Below are 27,601 nucleotides of genomic sequence, written 5' to 3'. Positions count from 1 at the left end.
ATTGAAATAATTCTCATTACACTATTATTATTATCTACTTGTTGGCTATTATTTAGACATTATTAATTTCGTTCCATACTAAATATTCGAAAGGTTTTAAAAAATATATTCGTTTTTTTTTTTTTTTAACTTTCTGCTCTTCAATGTTTACAAAGAAAGTCTAGATCTGATAGTATCTAATAGACTAGACTCTAGATCTAGATCTAGAAAAAAAAAAATCTATAGATCTACATAGAAATCTCATCTAGATCTAGATCTCTAGATTATATTTCCCTATTAAACTTTATGGTATTAGTTTACTAGATATATATGAATAAATATTTAATATTGACAAATTATTGACAGTATGTATGATTATGATCATTATGGCAATCATTATCAATGATTATCTAATAGTAATAATAGTAATAATCACTAATTAGATCTAGACTCTAGTAATAATCTTAGACTTAGAGACTTAGAAGATCTAGATCTAGACCTATACTATACACTTTATATAGACATAGAATGATAGATAATAAGATATATAATATAGAATGACTGAATAGTCAATAGAATATAGATCTAGATTCTATTTAGTAGAATAAGTAGATCTAGTCACATCTAGATCTACCAGTATCATCTAGATCTAGTAATATTATCAAATAATTATCAACTCTAGTCTAGAGTCTAGACTTTACTTAGAATTTATATAATGAATGGAATTTTTATAATTGACAACATTTCTTTATCCTCTACTTCTTAAATGACAAGAATATAAAATATAATCATCTTGTAAGTGGGCTTTAATCCTAGCTCTACTAGATTTATGCTAATTGTTTAGTATTTTATAATTAATTGTAGCTTAAGAGCTGTCCTATCTATCTTGATGTTAATGAAAAATGATAAAATAATTAAATTTAAAAGCTATTTAATTTCATTTTCATTGAGACTTCGTTAACAAATAAAGATAACCTACAAAGCTTTCCTTTTGATGTTTCTGTTTAAAATGTCTAACTTTTCTTGTATTTAATTCTTTCATTGCGTTACACTTCCTTTAGGTGTTCTTTCTAAACTTCATGGTTTTCTGGTCTTAATGTTCAAGTCATGGATTATCCATCCTCTGGCTACCATGGAGCTGATGCTACAGTGCTACAGAATGAAGGGATCAACTTAGCACAACAAGCTGTTCAGTTTGACCAAATTCATAATTTTGAAATGGCAATTTTTTATTATTCAGTAAGTTTAATTAATATTTAGCTTTGAAATTTCTATCTAATAATTTTAGTGCTATGGAAAAACATAAACAAACTTGATGTGGATACAAAGTAACCAGTCTTATGAGCATCCGTTTCCTTTTTTTATAATTGGTCATTGAAGTGCTGTTGAACATTGCTTATCAGATATTCTTGAGTAACACATTCATTCATAGAAGGGAATCTGTGCATGTTTTTTATCTTTGAAGTTGATAATATTCTAAGATTATTCTGATTGATGAAAATGAATGTAAATCAATTTTATGCAAATATTCAACTTTGACTTTAAAAAAAAAATTCTTAACTTGTCAACTTTATTAGTATTTTAAGATTGGCAAAACTCAGCAAATTTAATAGATGCAATGTATGCATCACCTTCTCAGAGCAAAATAAAGGAATTAATTGTAAAATGTTTGTTTGTTTGTTTTACATGTTTCGGATGTTCCTTCAGAGTTGAAGATAGTTTACTTCCTAGTCCAAACCTCCCGCAGGACGACGGGGGATGGGAGCGGGCAGGGTTTGAACCCTCGACGGTCGATAAATCCGAACGACAGTCCAGCGCACAAACCGCACGACCAGGCAGCCATCCAAATTTAGACAGTGTTTATCCTTACTAGAAATATAATAATTAATGCTTAAGACTCAAAATGTGTTTGGTCTAAAGCTTTTATGAGTTTATGCTCATCTTTTACTTTTTGTTAGAATTTATCTCATTCTGAAAATGAGGTGTCCTTCCATAGCTTTTGTCTCTTTAAGCCAATGAAATTTAAGTTCTGTTTTTCTTAACATAATAAATTCAAATAAAATAGTTTTTAAGATTTAACAAATGTCAATTACATTCAATGGAAACTTCAAATGCTGCCAACTAAATAACACAAAATTAAGCTCCAGATGGAAGAGCTTAGAAAATTGTGTTTCTGCAGTGCTAAAATGTGGTATATTATCATTATTATTATTATATTTTGCTAATATATGTATGTTTATTTAAGATACTAATAAAAAAAATATCACTTCCGGTCTTCCACCGGAAAATGTTGTAAACACGAAACATGTCTTCACCTAACCTTTGATATTCAATAGAGTATCAATTAGTCATAACACCACATAAAAAGTGCACAAAAATTATCATATAACTTTGAACAAACATAGCTTATTTGCACCTTCCTTATTCTTTAATATTTAAGTAACATTAAATTGATTCTTAGTTTTATAATTTTAAGTAAAATGTTATGTCATGATATCATGTACTTCTTATTAGCTTTTTATCTTGTAATTTTAAATAGATAAATATAACTTGTCTGTCATGAACTATGCTAAATTTCTTCATTAGGAAGCTGCGCAGACTTTATATGCTGCATTTGAAGCAGGTTCTCAAATGCCCAACATTGTGAACAAAGTTCATGAATATATGGACCGTGTTGAAGAACTAAAACAAATTTGTAAGTTGAGATCCTTTGTTAAATCATTTTAATTGTTTTTTTTTTTTTTAATAAAGAAATATGTTCATTTAAACAGATAAAAATTATTAAAAAAATAAAACACTAAATTTTTGTTTCTTGTGTTTGTGTGTGTTAATATGTATTTATTGCAATTAAAGAGAGCCATTATACCAGTTGATATATATCTCTTTATTGGTCCATATTTTGAGTAATTCTTGTATCAGTAAATACATAGCCATTATTCCAGTTTATATATATTTCTTTATTAATCAATATTTTGAGTAATTCTTGAAACAGGAAAAACTTATTACGTATATTTTTTTTTCTTCTATGTTTTAAATAGTAAAAATACAAAAAACTACTTCCAAGTCCAACAGTAAAGATAATCAGCAGGTTTGTTCATGGCATTATTATTTAACATTTAATTTTTTTTTCTTTTAATCATGCTAAAGAAATCAATCTTGCCCTATTCTATAAACCTATATTTTGTGTCTATGAATTTCAGCTTGATTTAGAAAAAGCCAGTTTTCTACTAAATGCAGCACTAGATGAGGACGAGCTGAACAACTTTGATGAGGCCATAAGTCTTTATTCAGAGGCTATTGCATTTTGCTTAAAAATTGTAAGTTTATTTTTTGGCAGTGGTGGTGGTGGAGAGAAATTTAGACAGTGTTTATCCTTACTAGAAATATAATAAGAAGTTAATTAGGAGGTGGGGTGGCTGAATGGTAAAGCGCTTTGCTTCTGAACAGAAGGGTCCAGGGTTCAAATCCTGGTGAGGACTGGGATTTTTAATTTCGGGATCTTAAGGGCATCTCTGAGTCCACCAAGCTCAAATGGGTACCTTACATTAGTTGGACAAAAGAAAAAGTGGTTGGTCGTTGTGCTTGCCACATGTCACCCTCATTAACCGTGGGACATAGAAACAGATGACCGTTATGTCATTTTCATACTCATTTTTTAGTTCATGGTCAATGACACTTATAGGAATCATTTCTTGGTGGATTAAAAATCTACCTCTTTACTTTCATCACTTTCAGTGCACATGTGATGTCAATGAGTGTAAAAATGTTTATATTGTAAGGATATTTATAGTGAATGTTTATTTTGAACAGAGGGACAGCACATCCGATGCCAAGTTAAAAGATAAGGTGGTCAAAATGGCAACTCAAGCTTTAGACAGGTCAGGAAAACATTTATACTTGAACTAAAATACTTTCAAGGAAAATAGCGTGTTGCTTGAAAAGTAGAACAGTTCAGGGTCTTTATTTTAAATCTTGGTGGAGGCCATGATATGTGAATACATTTTTAATTTACATGAGACTTGTTGTGGGAGGTACCTGATACTTGTTATGGGAAGTGGTACAAGTAGTTTGTTATTCTGGCTAACAGGATACTGTTATCAACTGTAGGTCATGATTACAAGTGATCTTAACATGTATCTTGCAAACTTTTAAATCTTGGAAGGAACTTTATTTATTTGATTCTTTAAAGATTTGTAATTAGTTTGACAAATGTCTTTAAAAAAAGTAAATATATTCATTACTTGAAAAAAGTATTTAACAAAAATTATTTGTATATTTTTGTTTTAAATAAACATTACATTTCAATTTGTTTTACAATGTGAATATTGTCTTACACTCACTCTAAATTTAATCTGTTTGTACAATTTAAAAATTCCTTCTCATAGAGCTGAGGCTTTAAAGAAAAGGAGTGTCAAAACTCCTAGCAGCTCTTCCAGTGTGACATCATCCAATGCAACTGTCAGGACTCTTTCAGGTGATAGTTAATATTTATTTGAATGCTTTCTTCATAATCTGAAAAAAAAAATTATGGTTATATTTGCATCATTTAACTGCAGAGACTTTAACAGGGATGGACTCTTCTGCTTATCTATTCAATCAACATATCACAACAGTGTTAAACAAGAAAACTAGTTAACTGTTAAAAGTTTGCATTTGAGAAATTGATTTTTTAATTTTGCTGGTGGCAGGGCTGGTCCTAGCTATTGTGGGGCCCTATGCGAAACGGATTGCGCGGGGCCTATTTTGGGTAGGGATAAGGATAATAAGTGAAAATTAAGATTTTGTATTAAAAAATAAATTCGTCTTTGCATTTTATACATTCTTAACTAAGTACAAATTCACAATCAAATTAACTTTACTTTACGAGCCTTGTGTGTAGAGAAGTCATACAGTAGATCATCAAAATTCTGTTTCCTACATAGATCATGCTCAATAGCAAAAATTGCCACATTGTTCAATCTCTCTTCGTGAATTGTTGACCTTAAGTATTTCTTGATTAGTTTAAAATGTGAGAAACTTCTTTCAAAAGATGCCACAGTTACAGTTCAAATCTCAGCTGCAAGGAGTAAATTTCAGTGTTCACAATTCTGTTGAAGCATTTTATCCTGCAGCCATCTTCAGCTTTTCGATGTGTGAAATTTTCCACAGATTTATCATACTGCCTTTTCCTTTGACTTTTGGCTGGAAAGATTGCAACAACATCCATGTTTCCAGCCAACTTCTTTTTGCTGTCACAAGAAGAAACAACAGGAAGAAACTTAAAACGTTCTTACAAACCACAAGCTCTTTCACATTAACCTTTATCTGAGAGATACCGATAACATCTGCTCGTTGTGACTTATGTCTGGAGTACAATTCAATATCACTGCAATTTTGATGTCTCGAAAGATATAATTCACCACAGCATCAGCTACTACAGTTATGAGTTCATTTTGAATCTTGTTTCCCAGGTAACGATCATGAATTTCTGCAAATGTAACACGTTGAAGTTGTTCCCCCATTACTGGATCAAACTTTGCGAGTAATTCTACTAGACCAGGAAATTCCCATTACTTGGCTCTTTAAGTCTTTCAATGGTCCCTCTGAAAGCTAAATAGCGCTTCAATAGCAACTAGTCCAACGTTTAGTTTCAGAATAAAGCATCTCCTGGTGAACTTTGTCAATGCCTTTTTTTTTTTTTACTTAGTCTTGCTCCAGCTTCACAGCAACTGGTCATAGCGTCTTTTTTCATGCTCTGCTAGCCTTTTGGTACAGCTTTGCCACTGGTCAAATCCTTCATTTAAAAAGGAACTTATTTGTTTTTTCCAGTAGACGACAGTAGAAACAATAGATCTTGTCTGCTGACAAAGAATATATCAGCCAAGGACGCAAAACACCTCCTCCATTAATCAGGTTTGGTTTGCAATGCACTTTAGAAAAATGTCTACCATCCTTATTTTTTGGAAAATTCTCCAAAGTATTCTCACGTGGACCTTTTTGTAATAAATAGTCAATACAAGATCTTTCCATTTTTTCTAGACACATGGCAGGATAATCCAGATTTCTCAATGAATCGACCACATTTAACTCATTATCTATAACTACATGTTGATCAGTTATTACATTATTGCCTTCATTTCTTACGACATGTAGATCAGTTGTCAGTGTTACATCATTTTCTTCTTCTCTTACGACATTCACCACTGCAGTTTTTGCATTCTTCATAGAATCTGTTTCAGCTGTCTCACTAGAAGTGATTATGTTCTCATTTTCGGGTTTTGATCGTTTTAAAAACGTATTCTAGTTCTGTTGGAACGTTCGTTTCGGTTAAAATTGTCACTATTATTATATTTTTATTTAAATATGAAAGCTGACAATGCTTTTTTTTTATTCGCGTAAGATTTGTATTTTCCATATAAAAATTTTGTCTAATTTTCAGGAGATTTTAAAAATAATTTCCTTCCACGACTTTTTCGTATATTTTGCATCATTATGCAATTACAGATATACTTAGCGCGGGGCCTATGAAAGCACGGGGCCCACTTCGACCGCATAGGTTGCAGTGGCTTAAGACCGGCCCTGGCTGGTGGATTTTAATTGACTTATGTAAAAGGTAATCGTTTATATCTTTATATCCCAACCTTGAGAAGAAGTATTCCATTTTGATCCTGCTTCTGTACCCTTTAGATGAGGCTGAAAGATGAAGTTATATTTGTAAATTTGGGTATCTTTCTTGCAGGGCATAACAAATCAACTTGAGTCAGCTGGAAACATATGTAACTAATACAACATAATAACTGTATACATTACATTTTCTCTGATGCTTTTTACTTGTTTGAAAGATTCATTTTTCTAAATATATTTTAAATTTATATTTAAAGTACATAGTACTAAAACAACAAAAACATATTTAAATACAAAGCAATACATACAATGTGAGTAAAATACTAAATATTTGTACCCATATGATAATACTAATTTGGAACTATCTCTTATTAGGCAAAGCAGTCCCTCCTTTGGGATTTGGTGCTTTCTTGGATGAAAAAGAAGATTCTACACAAAAATTGTCACCTTCTTCTGAAGGACCAAAAGTTGGAACTAGTCGTGGACGTAATGGTCTTATTAATGTTGGTCCAAGCTCTTATAGCAAGGAAGAAATTGCAGTATTAAGGTACATGAGAAAAGCAGTTGAATTTTTATATTCTTTACATTCTTACAAATTGATTAACTCTTTCTCTCCACAATTATATTACACATTCTGGTGGAATCAACGTTGGTATCGTCAGTTAGGAGAGAAAGAGTTAATAAAAAAATCCTTGCCCCATAATACCATATTTTTAATTTAAACCCATTTATTCTGGTTTTGGATATATCAAAAGTACAAATAATTTTTCAGGAGCACATCAAAAATCAATGGTAGAGAATATGTGCCTTTTCTTGCCATTGATCAAAAAGAAAGATTTGCTTATCCAGAACTTTTTAAGTAAGTAGAAAACTTAACTATCAGAAACTGTGCCTTTACACATTTAACCTTAATCACTGCATTCATTTGAAACTCAGACATATCTAATAATGAAAATAAATTTGTGATAAATGAATTTATCAGTAAAATTTTGTTCTTTTAGAAAATGTAGAGGACTGAAGGATAAATATATCTCCTAAATGAAACAAATTTCTATAAAATGTTATCTATATTATAAATTATGTTTTTTTTTTATTCTAGAGGTTTTTATTTCATAATATTCTTTTATTTTCATCTCATTCATAATCAAGCTAAAAAAAACTTTTTGAAAGAAGTGTAATTTAAAATGAATCATTCATTAATAAGGGTTATTGCATTTAAGCTGTTGTGTAGGTGAAATAAATTAATTCATCCATCTTAATTATCTTCATGTAAATTTTTAAAACATGTTTTAATTATCTAAAGTGAGTAATTAAGGCTGAAGAAAAACATACTAAGAAAGCTCTATTTGCATTTTGAAAGTGAATTGTTTAAAAAAAAAGAAGCAAGATTTTTCTAGTAAGAAAGGAAAAAACTGATACTAATTTTGACATTGAATAAAGAAATGGTGGAGAAAAAAATAAATTTAAGATTCTGAAATCAGACGAAAAATGACAATTTTTGATTGAGTTAAAAAAAAAAGAATAAGTAATATTTGACTGTTAATTTATAAATATGGTTAATAAATTGGTACATCTATTTATTTTTCATTGGATTTCTATTATTGCCTTTCCTCTAATCATGAGACAAAGTTGTTTAGTGCTGCTTAGGTGTGGAGTACAATAATGTTAGGCAGATTATCTCCATGTTGTGTCATTTTCTTTCAGGTTTGGTTATCATTGCTTTGTTTTACATTAAAATTACTTTTGCTTGTGGTTCATTGATCACCCACTAGTATAGAATCTTTGAGTTAAATTTATGACCTTCAGGGTAAAGTATTGTGCTAGAGTCTTGCAGACACAATTTTAGTTTTTAGTAAAAATCTTTCAAATGTTTGAGTAGTACAACCGTGTTTCACTTTCAAAATTGATTTCAGTGACAGAGATGGTAAACTTACTCTTTCACCCAAACAAAAACAACAGTTTGAAAAGTGGGCTCGACCAGAATCATTCTGTGATGATCCTAAAGTTATATATGCCATATCAAGTTTTAGTATTCGACAGGTAGTGATATTAATATTCATTTATGATATATTATTTATTGTTCTTTTTAAAAATATTTTTTAATGTAAAACCTACGTTTGAAAATTAGACTAGCCCGCATGGGAAAATTGGTCCCAAGAAATAACCATATTTTATTTTTCCATTCCAGACGATTGTATCAGACTGCAGTTTTGTTGCTTCATTGGCTATCAGTGCTCAATATGAAAAACGATTCAGGAAAAAACTTATAACAAAGTGAGTTAAGTACATTAAAAAATCAAAAGAAAATATTTTTAAAATGATTATCATATTTTCTTATTCATAAAGACTCTGGAAAAATATTTAAGCTTTTCAATTTTTCACATTTTCTGTGTTGATTAAAAAATGTTTTTTTTCTTTCCAGCATAATTTATCCACAAAATCGTAATGGAGAACCGATGTACAATCCATGTGGGAAATATATGGTCAAGCTGAATTTGAACGGAGTCTGGAGAAAGGTACTTGATTCATTTAATAAAAAAAAGGTCATAAAATTAGTTTTTCAAAAGTAATTCATAGAGCACAGACCAGTTTTTTTGTAAGAAAATCTTCTTTGATATTATCATTCATTTTTCATGTTCCACAATTCGAAACGTACTTACTGATCACATTCATTTATTTTTTTTATTAAATCTATGATACATGCTACATTGGAACTCTTTGCTTACTACATCTTTTGTAAATAATTCATTTGATGTATAGATATTGTTATCCTTCTATTCATAACCTTAAACCTACACTTTTATTTATCTTACAATCACTTTTATTTTAAATATTATTTGCAATCTGTTTTCCACTTCCTGCTCCCAACATTTTATTTCATCATTCCTCTAATTGACTTCCTTCTTACCTGCCCAGACCATTTGACTATATCAATATAGATATATTTATAGGACAACTTCTCTTTTTTCTAAGACTCAGTAATAAAGGCAGTTCAGCTACTTGAAATAAATAAATAAAGATATACAATAACTTTTGGTGAGCATCATGAATATACTTCAGATTTTATTCTATTCCCAGACTATTGGATATTTAAACAGGGCGTGTTTACCTGACATCTCTTTAAGAAATGTACAATTGATTGGTTGTTGTAGAGACTATTTTATATTTTTTTTATAAAGCTTATATCAACTCACTCTGTCTGTTAAAAAGTTTGTATACATTATTTCTATGACATCCAGACTAAGACTAAGACTGTTTTATTGATCCTTACGGAAATTTGTTGTGATTACAAGGACTCGTTTCTCATATAAAGACAACACAACAGAAAAATACACATAAATACAACAGACAACATAAAGAGTTCATTCACCGACTACACACAGGTATCTTGGTGCATTTCATGTTCCCTGATCAATGAGTGGCGTTGATAGAGTCTGACCGAGTGAGGAACGAACGAGTTTTTGTACTGCTCCGTTCTTGTTTTGATTGACAGCAGTCGCCCACTTCGCGACGACCTGGTGTAGTTCTGATGGAGTGGGTGGCCGTTGTCTTCCAAAATTTTTTCGATTTTTCTTAGGCACGTTTGTTCAAAAAGTTCCTTTAAATGTGGTAATGTTGTGAGTGTAATTTTTGATGCTTTTTTAATGATGTTTTCTAGACGTTGTAACAGTTTAGATGAGGCGTTGCCTTGCCAACAACTTATTCTGTATGTTAGCAGATTTTGTACAGTTGCGCCGTAAAATGTCTCAAGGATCTTCTTGTTTAATTTAAAACTGTTGAGTTTGTATAGAAAAAAGAGTCGCTGGGCTGTTTTCTTTGTCAGAGTTCCAAGGTGGTCTTCCCATGAAAGCTTGTTGTTGATGATAACGCCTAGATTTTTATATGCCTTTACTTGTTCTATAGATGTAGTGTTTATTTGCAGTTCACGTATAGTTTGTTTTTTCTTTCTAAAATCTATTATAAGTTCTTTAGTTTTTGTAACATTCAGTTCTAGAAAGTTGTCGGTGCACCAGTTTGTAAACTCTTCTATCGAGCTTCGATACTGAGTTTCGTCTCCTGAAATAAGACCGACTATGGCAGTATCATCAGCGAATTTAATGAGTTTAACTGAGTCATAGATGCTTCTTATGTCATTAGTGTAAAGAGTGTATAGTACAGGAGAAAGTACACAACCTTGTGGAGCACCCGTACATTGTACTCGAGTTGACGATTTGGTGATGTTGACTTTAACATACTGGGGCCGTTGGGTTAAAAAGTTTAGAACCCATGCTTGTAAGTAAGGGCTTACATTTAAGTTACTCAGTTTGTTTATCATTAGATGTGGCTGTATGGTATTGAAAGCCGAGGAGAAATCTACGAAGAGGACTCGTGCATATTTGGGTATATCGAGATGCTTATAAAGCTGGTCCAAAAGCAATAGAATGGCATCCTCAGTTCCTCTAGCTGCTTTGTATGCAAATTGGTGAGGGTCTAGGCTGTTATTGACTTTTGCTACAAGTTGTTTAAGCATATATTTTTCAAAACATTTCATAACAATAGGTGTTAGTGCTACTGGGCGGAAATCATTTAAGCAATCTATTTTTGGTTTCTTAGGCACTGGTATGATTTCTGAAGTTTTCCAGATGTTTGGAATTACGCACGTTTGCAATGACTGGTTAAAGATATGACAGAAGATAGAAGAAATTTGCTCTGCACATAGCTTGATCAGCTTGCCACTAATTTTGTCTTGTCCAGAAGCTTTTGTTACGTTTACTCTTTTAAATAACAAAGTCACTTCATCCTCAGTTACAAAATTGACGTAGGGCTCTTGTTTTCCTTTGGACAGAGTGTTGAAAAGTTCTTTGTGTAGATCAACAAAATCTTCTTTGTCAAAACGAGAATAAAAATAATTTAGTTCGTTGGTGAATTTCTCATCATCAGCCACTAAAATTTGTTCTCGTTTTGAGGCGCAGCCTGTTATTTTCTTTAATTCCTCCCAGCATTGTTTTGAGTTGTTCTTGGCAAAGAAATTCTCAATTTTTTCTTTGTATGTTTTTTTCCCTTCAATTATTGCTTTTCTCAGTTTATTTTTAGCATTTATAAACTCTTCGTTGCTAGCCTTATACTTCGTTTTCTTTTCAGTAATAAGGTGTTTAATTTTTTTGGTCATCCAGGGTTTATTGTTTCCATAGACTTGTATTGTTTTTGTTGGAATTATTAACTCCTTGCAGAATGATAGATATGAGTTAACAGTTTCTGTTAGTTCGTTTATGTCTGGACAGTTCTCAATAAAAATTTCCCGTAGTTTTTCTACAGCCTCTTCAGACCACATCTTGACCGTTTTTATAACTCTCTTTGTGGTTTTAAGAGTAGGTTTGTAATTTGGTATAAGATGGAGTAATACATGGTCAGATTCTCCAAGTGGGAACAAACTTTTACATTTGTAAGCCTGCTTAATGTTTACGTAGCATTTTTCGAGCGTTCTGCCCTGCCTTGTTGGGAGGGAGACATACTGGCAATAGTTTGACAGTGTGTTGTCAATATTTAGGTTGTTGAAATCTCCAGTTACGATACAAACAGAGTCCGGGTGTTTTGATTGTACATTGTGAAGCACATCAAAAAATATTTCCGACGCAGTCGCTGTGTCAGCCGTCGGTGGTATGTACACAACAACAACACACACCTGGGTGAATTCTCTAGGCAAGTAGTAAGGCCTAAGTGTGACACACATAAGTTCAATGTTAGGGTCACAAATTTTATTCCTGATGTTCACATTATTGGCGTTGCAGTAATCCTTGTTTATATAGATTGCGAGTCCTCCACCTTTTGACTTCCCACTATTAATTGTTCTGTCTGCTCTATAAACGTAAAATTTATCGAGATCAACAGAAGAGTCGGGTATCGTATCATTGAGCCAGGTCTCAGTGAAACACATTAAGGAACACTCTCTAAATTGATACAGATGTTCACAGCAACCTGTTAATTCTTCCATCTTATATTGTAAAGACCTAACATTGCCTGTTACAATGGGTGGAAGGAAGCCTCTTTGTCCTCTTCTTCTACACTTAACTTGTATTCCTCCTCTACGTCTTCTCTTCTTACATTTTGTGCTAGGGATTTGTTCAGTTAAAGCCTTGGGCTTAGGCTCGTTATTGGGTTCCAAGATGGCGGGTGTGTTGTCCATACTGTCAAGCGTCTTACCACAAAACTCCACTGAAATACACGTTTCCACACAAATTAAAATCCATACCATTAGAATCTTGGATCAAGCTGGAATTTTGCACAATTATTTCTTTTACCTGACAACACAAGAATCAATAAATATATCAAGTAATTAGTTAAATAAATATTGTTAATAAATTATTTTGTTTGGTATCACAAACAATGGAAAGAAATAGTTCTTCGTATAAGCTGAATTAGACCTTTTTATAGTTTGTCGCTTTAAAGTTTGAAACTAACAATAGATAACTATAAAACCTTCCTTTTTGATATAAGCACTACACTAGCACAGTGGTAGAGTGTCAGCTTGGGTAGGCTTAGGCACTGAGTTGGAATTCTCCTTTTTTAATTTTTTTTTTAAATACATGCATTTAAAAAGTGATCACTCAGATTTCCCCTTCTTTCTCCCCCCACCCTTTTTCAAACGTGTCCAGGCAAGTGATAGGATCATAGCATATTGAGAAACTAAAAGCATGAAATTGCGCTAAACAAAAACAATAGGTACAAATAATTCTAATCGCACAGTTTTAGTCTAGATCTATTACAAATTTAATTAGATGATTGATACTACTATGCTTAGAATAAGCTTTGTTTTTAAAAAAGTATTTTAAAATAATTTTCTTGTTTTAAAGCATTAACTATTTAAACATTCATATAATATCATGCATGTTATAAATGTTTGTCATAAATTTGTTTGAAAATTGTCCCTATTTCTTTGTGACTTGGAATAAATTTGTTTTACAGGTCATCATAGATGACTGTCTGCCTGTTTCTAAATATGGGGACCTGCTCTGTTCCTTCTCAAACAACAAAAATGAGCTGTGGGTCTCACTTCTGGAGAAAGCTTACATGAAAGTCATGGGTGGATATGACTTTCCAGGCTCTAATTCTGTAAGTTTATTTTCTTTCTTGATTTTTAAAAAATGTTTATGTTGTTAGAGCAGGACTCTTTAAGACTTGGAAGTTCCTATAGAATTTTGTTAAAAGAGATTTTTGAATTTTTCATACCTTTTGGTAAAGATTTGGCTAACATATGGCTGCCTGGTCTTGTGTTATGTGGTTTGGTCTGTCGCCTTGATGGTCCTGGGTTTTAACTGTGCCTGTCGCCATTCCCTGGTGTCCTGTGGGAGGTTTGGGCTAATGTGTAATAATCTTCAATTCTGAAGGAATATCTGAAACCTGTAAAACAAACATCTGCTGAGTTAGAGGTACAGCATTGAGTCAATATTCATCTTTTTCTATAGAGGTTGTAAAATGGAATGCTGATGCCTGAATTCGAAATGAGCAAATTCAAGTAAAATAAGTGACTTGTTTTGGCCTGCAGCATCCAAGAATCACAGTTAGCACCCATGTTAATTTAAAAGAGTTAAATATTTAGAAGTACTAAACATAACTATGTGCTAAACTTATATAAATATTTTATTGTGTGCACAGCTACTACCTTCAGAACCTTATAATTAGGCATTAAAAATTTTTTTTGTAATACCACAAACTTAATTTGATAATTTTACATTATGTTGATCGTTTTTACATTAATTTTTTTAAAACTCAACCAAAGACATATTTTTCACTTTTTAATGTTGGCACTGTTCTAGAACATAGATCTACATGCTTTAACGGAGTGGATCCCTGAAAGAGTTGCCATCAGACTGAATTCGCCTGAGTTTGACAAGGACAAAGAGTTTAAGAGGCTGCTAGATAGATTCCACAAAGGTCATTGCTTGGTGACAGTAGCCACAGGAGAGCTATCTGAGGTTGAAGCTGATAGAGCTGGTTTGGTTCCCACCCATGCTTATGCCATGCTTGATATAAAAGAATACAAAGTTAGTTTCTTTATAAAATTAAATACACACACACATGTTGCTTCCACTCTTCTTTTTGTTCCTAGTTTGTCACTTAATTTTTCTTGAGGGATTATCTAGTTGGTGGAAAGTGGTTTGAATCTTGCCTGCTTTCAGATATAATTTTTAACTTATAAACAAATATTTATTGCCTTAAAGGCTAGTCATATATATATAATTGAAAAGTTAAAACAGAACTTTTTTTTTTCAATATCTACTATCTCACTTCTATTTGAATTTGGTCTTCTGTACTTTCCTATGATCATATTAATGGGGATAGCTTCTTTGTTTGTGTACAATATTACATCTCTTCCACTTCCATAAAATGTCAAGTTTTAAATGATGTAGACAAGAAATCACATGTTTATTATACATATATTCTACAAATTGCTTAAAATTAAAAAAATAATTTTTCAACATTTTAGGGGAGACGACTTTTCATGTTAAAAAATCCTTGGAACCACTTGAGATGGAAAGGAAATTATTCAGAGAAAGACACTGTGCACTGGACTCCCGAGCTACAGAAAGTTTTAAACTATGATCCCCAAAGTGCACAAATGTTTGACAATGGTGAGGAATAAATTGTATACATCTATATAAGTGTGTGCATGACAATTTTCATTAATTCTTAGGAGCTACTGTTTTGAATTTTTATCATAAGTATTGACTTAGAATACACAACAATTACAAGCTCATTAAAATTATTTTCGGTTAAAATGTAATAAATTCTACATATTGTTTTCATGCAGGTGTTTTCTGGATAGACTATGACTCATTGTGCAAGTTTTTTGACGTTTTCTACATAAACTGGGACCCTGAACTTTTTAAATATACAACCTGCATGCAACAGTAAGTCATCTAGCACAGAAACGTAAAAAGTAAATTGTAGAGCTTAAATGCAACAGAACTGAAGTGGTAAGGGAATAGGGCACTTGGCACCATATCAATCTTAAGTGAATCTCCTGGTTTTGTATCCATATTAAGAGGCACCCTTTTGAAATCTCCGGCTGTTTCTTTTGCTTTGAATGCAAAAAGGACTCTATAGGTAATTTGATGACTCTAACTTTGTAATTATCATTGAAGGGAAAAAGTTTGTCTAAAATTATTATTTACAGCCACGGTAGCTGAGTGGTAAAGCACTTGGCTTCTGAACTGAGGAGTCCTAGGTTCGAATCCTGGTGAAGACTGGGATTTTTAATTTTAGGATTTTTAGGGTGCCATCTAACTCTAATGGATACCTGGCATTAGTTGGAGAAAAGTAAAGGTGGTTTGGTTGATGTGCTTGCCATATGTCACCCTCATTAACCATGGGCCACAGAAATAGATGACTTTTACATCATCTGCCCCATTGATCGCATGGTCTGAAATGGAAACTACTTTTTTTAATCATTTAAAATGAATAATGAAAATTAAGTTTATTCCATCTTAATTGTCCTATGAATTACAAACATCTTATAGAATGAAAGTTAAAAATAAACCTGTTGTCTAAAGCTCTTGCAAAGAGGCATGGGATAGTGTCTGGAGTATTTATGACATTAAAATGGGCAAACCAAATGATTTTCCAGCAAAGGGCACCATCTTCAAAACTGTGAACAATTTATTTATCTTCTTGAAGTACACAAGTTTTGTCTTATTTTCAGTACCTGGTCGGCCCAAGAAGGACCAAAACGGGATACCTACAACATCAGTGACAATCCTCAATACAGGCTTGAGATGAAAGGCAGTCAAGCTGGTGCTGCCATCTGGATTTTGTTGACCAGGCACATTACTGATAAGGTTTGTACAATAACTTACCTGTTTTTACAAAAAATAAAGATGTATCATTGCTTTTAAATTAATTGTGATAAGATGAAATTTACTTGATCAATGTAATAAATTGTTTTTTTCAATTGGGAGTGAGGGCTTTTTATTTTTTATTATGACTACTATCAGTTGTTCCATTGAAAACATTTGTACCCACAGGCTGACTTTGCTGACAACAAAGAGTTCATAACAGTTCTTGTTTACAAAAATGGAGGGAAAAAAGTATTTTGCCCATGTAAGTATTACATTTGGTATTTTAGCATCACCAAGTGATAGATAAAGATACTTAAAAAAAAAAATACATTTAACCTTAAGTTGACAAGCTATTCAGTCAAGCTATAGAGGTCTGCTTATGCAGGAGTCATGGTGGATTACAGAAGGGATGGAGAATTAAACATATGCCTAGTAATCTTACATCATAAAAATACACAAATCACATAAAGCTCCTCCTTTATTGAGCACAATCTCATTTCCTATGAGCTTAAAGAAGATTGTAAAGTCTGATCTTTTCTTTGAAATGCCAGTTACATTTAAGACATAAGTAGTTAAGATCTTTAGGAGTATTGCCTTCTTTGGCTTAGTTTTTAGGATATTTTTTTTGTTTTCTTTTAGCCTCTTTGCCTGAAACACTGACACTCACAACTTGATTAGCTAATATTTGCCATTCTTTAGTGTCAATGTCACATTCCTTGAGTGAGCTCTTGAGAGTATTACTGTATGTCTTGTGTTGAACACCTTATATTGCACAGCTCTCCATAAGAAAAAGTTATTTATGAAGTCTATCAGACATGTGTATTACACTACATGTCCATCCCAAGTAATCGGGACATTTGACATTTGTAAGATGTCACACTTTTTATAAAAGATCAAACCAGTTGGTCTAGTGTATTTTTCTTTAGCAGCATAGCTACAAAAACTTTCAGCTGTTTGATGTCTTGGGAATATAGAAGTCCAGGAATGATTTATTGTGAAGCCTTTTTTATATTTAGCATTTTTTAAAAATCTCAAATGTCATGATCTCTTAGATGATCCCCCGCCCTACAAAGATGGAGTCAGAATTAACTCTCCTCATTATTTGTGCAAGCTTGTGGAAGAGAAGACAAGTGAGCCCTACACGCTGGTCATTTCTCAGTATGAGAAGAACAACACTACACACTACACACTTAGAGTCTACAGCACATGTGAATTCTCACTGACCCCAATCATAGATCCTTACAACAAGAAATACTATAAAAGGGTAAATTTAGTTAGTTTTTTTTTATGGTAACGAAACTTTGTTTTTAACAATTATTTTCTATTGGAGATGTTCATACATGGCAGAAAAACTATAAATAGCAAGCTTTGTGGTGTCTCCGGTGTACACACTAAGAAGTGTTGATTGGCTATTTTTGTTTTACGTTCATGTGAGGGCAATATTTGTGTGGCAGTTTTAGCAGTGTAGAATCAAATGTTCTGAGCTCTTCCATTTGTAGCACACAATAATCTCAATAAGAAGGAAGCATTAGACTTTCACTAAAAAAGGAATAATTAATTTAAATCCATTTGTAGCACACAATAATCTCTATAAAAAGGAAGCATTAGACTTTCACTTAACAAGTAAAAACTTATTGAAATACAAATAAGCTACTAAGTAGCAGTAATAAAGGAGATGATATGAAGATCAACTGCCTGGCATTGATTTAGTGTTATAACTATTGCTTCGTGACCTCCGTGACCCCAGGCCGTAAGGCTGGTTGGTGACGTAGTAGGTCAGCGACCATTGTTTTTTTATCGTAACCAGAGCCTTGATCCGTGTTAGCATTAGGCTTAGGCGAAGTGTTGTAAAATGTAACACAACCAACGTGAAGTTGTTGTCTCATAACTATAAACAGACGTATTATTAAAGTAGATAAATTACCAGATCAAGACTTAGATCCTCATAACTATAAACAGATGTATTATTAAAGTAGATAAATTACCAGATCAAGACTTAGATCCTCATAACTATAAACAGACGTATTATTAAACTAGACAAATTACTAGGTCTACACTTTATGTATTTACTTAATATACACACTAAGTGACTGAAGAATGCTTTGTGTGTGTTGTAAACTGTAGTGTGTTGTAAACTGAACGGTAGCACATCTGGCTGAAAGTTTGCATTAGTGCTTAGGCTAAGTGGTATAGTCTGTAACTCAATAACTGTGTAGTCATGTATGTTATGACTTTTCTATAAACAGTATTACACCTACATAATTGTTATTAGAATATAAAATTGATAAGTTGCTTTACAACTTAATGTACACACTAATTAAAACAAGCATCACAACAGAAATAACACAACATGAAAACAAATGTGGGGTGTTATATAGCAATTTTATTTGCAGACAACAGATGCCACTTTAATGAGTTAAGTTTTTATTGCAATTGCTTAATGAACATATGGAGAAAAAATAGATATTCAAATAATTTACAATACACATTTTAAAAATACAATGATTTCATATAATGTTAATGTTATCTAAATTTTATATTATCCATATATATATATATGGATGGCTGCCTGGTCGAGCGGTTTGCGCTCCAGCCTGTAGTTAGGTTTATAGATGGTCCCAAGTTCAAACCCTGGCCGCTCCCATCCCCAGTCATGCAGTCATTAAATTTCTTTAGAACCACATGAACATAATAACCAGCAATATATCTTATAGATTACACAAGTTACTTCAAAAAACAAGATAATTACCCATAATATAACATCTAACACTTAGACTTACAGTAAACCAATTATCAAAACATTCCAGAAAATAATAGGATCCTAATTTATTACCCTAACCTCTGGCCAAAAATTTTTCCAAGTACTTTTATAGTCTCTGTTTAAATTCTGAAAACATGTTAGAGAACCTTTATGATGTTTTGATGAATCATTAAAATTAGGAAAGTTAAAAGAAATATTTTCATCTTTTTGATTTATCCCACTGTATCTTAAACCTTTAAATATATGTAATGTACATGGTCAATAACTTATAAGCAGGAATCTGCAGGATGTGGGTAGACAATACTTAATTTAGAAAGTCCATAAAAAGTGACATGGTCTTCTTACTTATTGATGGCCTTATTACACACATAACATTTAGTCCTGTTTCGTTTAAGTCAATTTAATATATTTATTTCATTGTCATTTTTTTTATTTGTGTACTTAGTGTTTTCGTTAATAGCATTTAAATTGTTAGTATTGTTGGTAAAATTTTTTTGTAGAATATTGTTCTATGAGTTCTAAAAAATTAGTTATTGCATAAATGTAGGATACAGTTTTAAGAAGTAGCTTATATCACCTTTACCATATACTTCTGTTTGTTAAAAAAAATACATCAAAGAGATGTACCAAGAACAATAGAATATATATATACTACCTTAACTGGACCAGAACCTTTACAATGTACATAAATCATACACTCCTCTTGACAAAGAACATCCAAAACGAAGACACATTTATATTTCTTACACCATCTTGAAATTCACTGAAATCACTGATATGGTTTTTTTTTACTATTATATCCTTATATGTTTGACATGTTTCGGATGTTCCTTCTGAGTTGAAGATAGTTTACTTCCTAGTCCAAGCCTCCCGCAGGACAACAGGGGATGGGAGCGGGCAGGGTTTGAACCAGAGACATTGATAAATCCAAACGACAGTCCGGCACGCAAACCACAAGACCAGGCAGCCATCCTGCGACTTCCTGAGACTTTACACTTTTGTTAATGCACTCTCTACTCTTCCATGTGTAGTAGCTAGTCCACAATACTTCATCGTCTTCAAAATGTTAACGGCAGATCTGAAAGTTAAATAAAGTTTACTATTAATATTTTTAAAATGAAATGCAAACTGTAAATAAATATATAATATTATAATATCAAACATTTACTAGAATAATTATTGATAGAATCGTTATTAAATTAATAGATTTACATAGTTCTAGCCTAAAGTAGTATTTACTTCCTAGCAATAGCCTCTTTTTATAGTCTTGTTGATCATCAAAAGCATAAAAAATTTAAATTATTTATAATGCTAAAATTATATACTAGATGCTAGTAATAATTATCACTTACTTTAGAGTATTCCTTTATAGTACGTAATCCTTCAATACTGTCCATGATACTTCGTCTTGAAAATGTTAATGGCAGATCTGAAAGTTTAATAAAGTTTACTATTAACTATTAATATTTTTGAAATGAAATGCAAACTGTATAAAATATAAAATAAAATGTAGATCTATATATATATATAACATCTAACATTTACTAGAATAATTTGGTACATACCGGGGTATACAATATGACAGATCTAATAGTAACTGCCTAACAGTCTAATGTCACTAATGAGTCTATATAACTATAAAATACTAGACTAGTAATAGCCTACTATAGATTATAGATCTGTTCTTCTATTATAATTAGTTCTTTATGTATAATAAATCTAAAAGTTACTACCTGTCTATTTGTACTTCTATATACGGACTATGCTATTTGTATATAAACTAGATCTAGACTCTATAATTATTGACAGAATCATTATTAAATTAATAGATCTAGGCCTACATCGTCCTAGCCTAATTTGTAAAGAAATAAATCTAGTGCCTAGATCTAGAATTCAATCATAATTCAATGCCTATTCAATGTTAATCATCAAAAGCATAGAAGTCAATTAATTATGTATAATATTAATATGCTGGATCTAGAAATATTTACTTACTTTAGAGTACTCCTTTAATGATACGTAGATCTAATCCTTCTACTAAGCCTAAGGCTAAGGTATTACCGCTGGCCATTTTTTTCTTTCCAAGGCATCATTCATCATCTTTTGGTAATAGAAAAGCATCTGCTAGATCTAGATCCTTTACAAAACGAGACATTTTTTCACCATTGTAGATCTAGAGTTTTAATCCATGATGAATGTTTTGAAAACTCTGTTTCAAAAGAAATCTTTCTGTCTATGTAGACTACACAGCTACACAGTAGTTTCGCACGCATCATCAGTGACGCATAACCTTGGCCTCTGACGAGTGATGACGTAGACCGCGCCGTGGTCAGAGCTAAGGCTTGTATGTCGAAGGCGCCGATTGCTTACTTATTTCTTTATTTAGTTGGCAAAAGTGAAGTTTAATTTAGGGTCCTTGATCACAATTTTCAAAAACAATAAAAAAATTTTAAACATTTGGACACTATTTCAAGATTTTAAAGTTGCTCAATTAAAAACAAAATGAAAAGTGATATTGGCTTGAAACATTGTCAGTGATATTCAATGATGAATGTTAGAATGTTTGTCCTTTATTCAGGAGAAGTGTGACTTGAATAATTACACCACAAAGGTTATATATATTTGCATTATAGACATGAATGAGTCCTCAGAAAGATAGACTTACTATCTTTTTCATGACTAGTATTGAAATCCTTTTGTCAGTCTAATGGGTTAATGTGGCTGTGCATTTATTTCTCTTTGGAGTTTATAAATGAGCATAAACTTATGTTATAATACACTTTGGAATCTGTTCACAAGAATCACACTCTGATTTGTTCTACTTTTCTGCAGTTGAATGGACAGTGGAGTGGTAAAAGTGCTGGTGGATGTGCCAACAACCCTGCAACATTTGTCAACAATCCGCTGTACCAGGTGTTTATAGACAACAAAAATGTAGATAATCATTTGATGATAGAGTTGTTGGGCCCTAAGTAAGTCTTTTTTTTTTTGTTAACTATTATATAATTATTTTCAAAATCTGATAGCAGTGACATTTGAGTGGCTATAACTAATTCAGGGGACATAATTCAGTGGCTATAACTAATTCAGGGGACATAGTTCAGTGGCTATAACTAATTCAGGGGACATAGCTCAGTGGCTATAACTAATTCAGGGGACATAGTTCAGTGGCTAAAACTAATTCAGGGGACATAATTCAGTGGCTATAACTAATTCAGGGGACATAGTTCAGTGGCTATAACTAATTCAGGGGACATAGTTCAGTGGCTATAACTAATTCAGGGGACATAGTTCAGTGGCTATAACTTATTGTTATGAATCTCACTATCCAGGCTCTCTGCAAACTGCACCATACACCACCAACTTAAAGAACTTGACAACTCAGGGCTCCAAAGTAATGAAACACTTTAATAGTTGAATAAATAACAGCCAATACTGTACAATTGGCAATACGTACACTGTACAAATATCTCTCCGATAACACCGTTCCGCAGTATCAACTCTTGCACTGGCCTCTCCGTCTCGTTCCGGGCTTGCACTGGGTTCAACAGTTCAGGACTGACTTCACACACTAGGCTCGTTGTGTCGGACTCGATCGCAGACCAAGATCAAGACGCCAGCCGTCTCAATTGTACTTGACAGTACTCCGCACTGAACCGTCGTAATGCTCTGTACAGAACCACACCGCTGAACTGTGCTGTAGTCGACCAGACTGTAGTGAACCGGGCTCTGAACCCCTTCCGTGAACCGTCTTGACTGCGACACCTCCGCTCTTATATATGGTCCCTACTGGCCTTCTCGAACCGGACAGAACGCCACTCGACGTTTCCAGGTGGTCAGATGACTACAACTCTCGTGACGCTCCTGAGCCCTGTTCACGACGTCAATCCTTCCCGAACCGCCGTCGATCCTTCCCGAACCGCCGTGTTGACACTCGTCTCGGCTGACCGTCGTAACTCGTCACGGTTGACCGCTCGTCTAGCGCTGGCCTGGGGCGATTTGCGTCGGCTGACTACACTCACACCACTACCCCCATCTGTGCCACCACCAGGTTTATAACATTATTCAGGGGACATAGTTCAGTGGCTATAACTAATTCAGGAGACATAGCTCAGTGGCTATAACTAATTCAGGGGACATAGCTCAGTGGCTATAACTAATTCAGGGGACATAGTTCAGTGGCTATAACTAATTCAGGGGACATAGTTCAGTGGCTATAACTAATTCAGGGGACATAGTTCAGTGGCTATAACTAATTCAGGGGACATAGTTCAGTGGCTATAACTAATTCAGGGGACATAGTTCAGTGGCTATAACTAATTCAGGGGACATAGCTGAGTGGCTATAACTAATTCAGGGGACATAGTTCAGTGGCTATAACTAATTCAGGGGACATAGTTCAGTGGCTATAACTTATTCAGAGGACATAGCTCAGTGGCTATAACTAATTCAGGGGACATAGCTCAGTGGCTATAACTAATTCAGGGGACATAGTTCAGTGGCTATAACTAATTCAGGGGACATAGCTCAGTGGCTATAACTAATTCAGGGGACATAGTTCAGTGGCTATAACTAATTCAGGGGACATAGTTCAGTGGCTATAACTAATTCAGGGGACATAGCTCAGTGGCTATAACTAATTCAGGGGACATAGCTCAGTGGCTATAACTAATTCAGGGGACATAGTTCAGTGGCTATAACTAATTCAGGGGACATAGCTCAGTGGCTATAACTAATTCAGGGGACATAGCTCAGTGGCTGTAACTAATTCAGAGGACATAGCTCAGTGGCTATAACTAATTCAGGGGACATAGCTGATTGGCTATAACTAATTCAGGGGACATAGCTGAGTGGCTATAACTAATTCAGGGTACATAGTTCAGTGGCTATAACTAATTCAGGGGACATAGCTCAGTGGCTATAACTAATTCAGGGGACATAGCTGAGTGGCTTTAACTAATTCAGAAAATCATTTTTTTTCATTCTTACAATCTTCTTTCCAGACAGTACAGTGTGGGCTTTGAAGTCATCTGTGTGAGTGAAAATGTGCCTAATGCTGTGGGTGCCTTTAAGAGAACCACTTCTGGTGATTTTAGACCTGGCTACTGTTTCCTACAAATGAACAATATTTCTGGTGGGGTTTACAATATCAGGCCTTGCACTTTTGCTGCTGGAAATGAGGGACCATTTTTTCTGGATATTAGCTGTTCAACATCGTATACAGTCAAACAGTTACAGTAGCAACACCAATAAGAACAACATTATTGCATACACAGTGTATACTATACTAATGAGTTACTACATCATTCTGATGCATATCAGTGATACTAAGTGTAAATAGAATCTTTTAATGTTTTTTGCTTCTCATAATATAAACACAATCTGAGAGAAATGTATAATTCAATCAATAAACTTGATCTGATTTGTGACTTGAAAGTTGAATGGAATGGCATGAAATGATAGGTTGTAAGGAATATAAATGCATGTACAATTTGGAATCAATTTTTCTATTTGCATTTTTTAAAATTAAACTTTGTCAATAGAAACTATTTTTTTGAAGGATATGGAAATATTTAAAAATAAAAAAAATAAAATTTATGACACAAATTGTTAGAAATATATAGATGGAATGCATATCAGTTTTCATGTTGAACAATAACATACACAAATATAAAGTCAAGAGAGTATTTGTAGTTAAGGTATTTATGTATAAGAAATTTCCTAAGACTGAACAAAGTTAGTATTCTGAAAATGTTCTGCATCAGTGACACTGCTATGTTTTTTTTTTTGTGATAATGGTTATGTGAAGTGATGAAAGCTGAAATTTAGTCAAATCAAACTAATGCGCTCTGCACCATCATCTTGGTGGTTCCGGGTTTGAACCATGTCTTGGTCATCCACTGCTGTCCTATGGGAAGTTTGGTCTAGGATGTAATATCAATTTTGAGGGAACATCCAAAACATGTAAAACAAAAAAAAATGGATTACATTCTGTAGTATTACAATTAGTTTTCATTTCATTCTGAGTGTGCAATGTCATCAGAATAGCAATTTGCCAAATAAAAGACATCACTAGAAGTTTTATTTTCTATTTTTTTTCTGAAGAACAATAACCCTTATGAATGTATAAATTATTTGAGGGAATAAAGTTTGTAATTGAAATGCTTTCCATCTTATTTGTTGACTACATTCTTAGCTTGTGGGTGGTCCTCACATTGACATTTTTCTTGCATCTGCTAAAAATGTGCTCAGTCATGACATTGTCTTCTTCCCATGTTGTTTTCCATTATATTTTATTTTATTGACATTTGTGACTTTTATTTCCAGAAAAAGTTTTAGGCAAAAAGTTGCTTTGAAAATGTAATTATTTTTTCAGACTCAGTTTATTTACATCATTAATGTGTATGATAGATGAACTTAAAAGAATGCATTCAGTACATGTTCATGTATTTCTCTTCATGTTATTCTATTGAAGTGCAATGTTCAACTTTATTCATTCCATTTTTAACCTATTTTACAATTTTCTGTTTGGATAGAAAATGCTACGTTAATCTATTGTTGAAATAGAGCAGTCAATATAATCATTTATTAGGCAAAATTATTGTAGAAATATTTCTGAACATTTTGTAAAGAAGTTTCATTGAAATTATTTGTGCCATAGATATAAACATATAAATTATTTTGAATTATGAATTACTAGATGTAGTAGGCATAATGTGATACCCATTGACATAAGTAATATCAGTGATGCCCAAACGATGGTGATGCCATGTGGCTCTCAAACATCCTTTTCAAAATGTGGAGTGGAGCTGCAGAGGCCCCATCTTTATTTTTGTGGAAATGAAACTAGAAAGCCATTAATACGTAGGAAATATCCTTGGTTTGCAATAATGAGGTGCTGCTTAAAGCTTTAGATTTGTATCTGTTTCAATTCAATTCATTTGATTTACCCCAGCACTTGATGAAGCTTTCATAAATATTTCCCAGTATTACTTTCTAAGTTGATACAAAATATTATTCAGCTACTTTTTCTTGATACACTGTTTTCCTTCGATATTTACTTTTATATAGCCATAACATACTTCTTGTTTATATAATGCATATATGTTTTTTTAGCTTTAGTCATACCAAAATATATGCTTTAAAATAATATTACAAAAAGTGCCTATATTTAAAAAAAACAAAAACATAACATATATCAAAAGAAAACTTTATGAAACCCATTTTTTTTTTTTTTTTATTATTCTCTTGTTGACTCTTGAATGTGCAGAGTTAAGTATGTAACATGGTCTCTCATATATTCTGTTTTATTTTGTTTTATCTTGCTTCACTGCTGTGTCTTAAATATTTCAAGTACTTGTATACTTTATGAAATTTCCTTGTGGGCTCAGAATGAAAGAATTTTGTTTTTGAACAGTTGACATAACCCCAATACGTCTGTTGTATACTTTATCTTATTGGTTTCATTATACTATTGTGTTTGGTGGTGGCTAGGCTTGTATTTGATTTCTTCATGCCGTGAGTCTGTGAGCGTGGGTATTCTACAACATCAACCATGGCTGGGAATGGAAATGAGTTAAGTCTAGTACATTTCTCTTATAGATAGGAGCATATTTTTGACTGCCCATGGGTACCTGCCACAGGTTAGTGAAGTTTATCTCCCGTAATCTGCCTGTGAGGTAAAGGTGAAGTTTATCTCCCGTAATCTGCCTGTGAGGTAAAGGTGAAGTTTATCTCCCGTAATCTGCCTGTGAGGTAAAGGTGAAGTTTATCTCCCGTAATCTGCCTGTGAGGTAAAGGTGAAGTTTATCTCCCTTAATCTGCCTGTGAGGTAAAGGTGAAGTTTATCTCCCGTAATCTGCCTGTCAGGTAAAGTGTGTGGTTTCCAAACCGAGGACTTCTGATTCAAACCCAGGTGAAGAATGGGATTTTAAACATTGGGGACGCCCCTGAGTCTTACCTGACATATGCTGAGGAAGTAAAGGCCATGTGACATTGTGCTGGCCACATGACACCTTCGTTAACTGTCAGCCATAGAAACAGATGACCTCAAAACCATTTGTACCCATGGTTGCAAGGTCTGAACGAGGTACCTCACATACCCTTTCTAAAGTTGGTTTGGGAATCACTGATCATTTGTTTCTTTTTTTAAAATACTTATCTCAAGTAAATGAATTAGTTTGTTATTGCTTGGTGTGGTCATAAGTGTCCATAATGTGTTGCCATGTATCTACATATAAGGTCTGAAAAGGGGGGGGGGACTTTTTACTTGATCTAAATATAAAATAAAGAACTGCTTAGTGAAGTCAAATATTTTGCACTGTGTCAATCAGTCATGCAATTGTACATTTTGTTGATTTCAAAACTTTATCCTTTGATCTCTATGTTGAATTAATCTCTTCATTGATTGACTAGACTATATTAAATAATTTATGGAATGCAA

At 33.0% G+C, this 27,601-nt stretch overlaps 1 protein-coding gene and 1 long non-coding RNA gene across 2 annotated transcripts; one reads left to right on the top strand and one right to left on the bottom strand.

Moving 5' to 3' along the window:
• Positions 1-144: 144 nt before the first annotated feature.
• On the top strand, positions 145-27,601 carry LOC106079311 (calpain-7-like). The gene is made up of 21 exons (XM_056004618.1): positions 145-288; positions 1,041-1,218; positions 2,566-2,674; positions 3,018-3,067; positions 3,180-3,296; positions 3,790-3,857; positions 4,365-4,453; positions 6,958-7,129; positions 7,355-7,441; positions 8,496-8,622; positions 8,771-8,856; positions 9,005-9,098; positions 13,525-13,671; positions 14,376-14,603; positions 15,047-15,191; positions 15,371-15,470; positions 16,262-16,397; positions 16,584-16,659; positions 17,450-17,661; positions 21,991-22,130; positions 24,162-27,601. The coding sequence occupies exons 2-21, from the start codon at positions 1,087-1,089 to the stop codon at positions 24,397-24,399; spliced, it is 2,553 nt and encodes an 850-aa protein (XP_055860593.1). The 5' UTR covers positions 145-288; positions 1,041-1,086; the 3' UTR covers positions 24,400-27,601.
• Positions 18,805-21,236, bottom strand: LOC106078903 (uncharacterized). The gene is made up of 3 exons (XR_008773762.1): positions 21,154-21,236; positions 20,511-20,587; positions 18,805-20,236 (listed from the first exon to the last, which is right to left on the bottom strand). It is a non-coding gene; the product is annotated as an uncharacterized LOC106078903 (long non-coding RNA).

This window comes from Biomphalaria glabrata, chromosome 1 (genome assembly GCF_947242115.1).
Source record: "Biomphalaria glabrata chromosome 1, xgBioGlab47.1, whole genome shotgun sequence".
NCBI classification, from domain to species: Eukaryota; Metazoa; Mollusca; class Gastropoda; family Planorbidae; genus Biomphalaria; species Biomphalaria glabrata.
The sequence above is the reverse complement of the archived record's forward strand: the minus strand, read 5'-3'. Positions and strand labels throughout refer to the sequence as shown.

Excerpts from the sequence above, each read along its gene's own strand:
- LOC106079311 (XM_056004618.1), top strand. The coding sequence starts at position 1,087 with ATGGATTATCCATCCTCTGGCTACCATGGAGCTGATGCTACAGTGCTA. Across the intron at positions 7,442-8,495 it reads GCTTATCCAGAACTTTTTAA|TGACAGAGATGGTAAACTTA; the intron begins GTAAGTAGAAAA and ends AATTGATTTCAG. Across the intron at positions 9,099-13,524 it reads TGAACGGAGTCTGGAGAAAG|GTCATCATAGATGACTGTCT; the intron begins GTACTTGATTCA and ends TTTGTTTTACAG.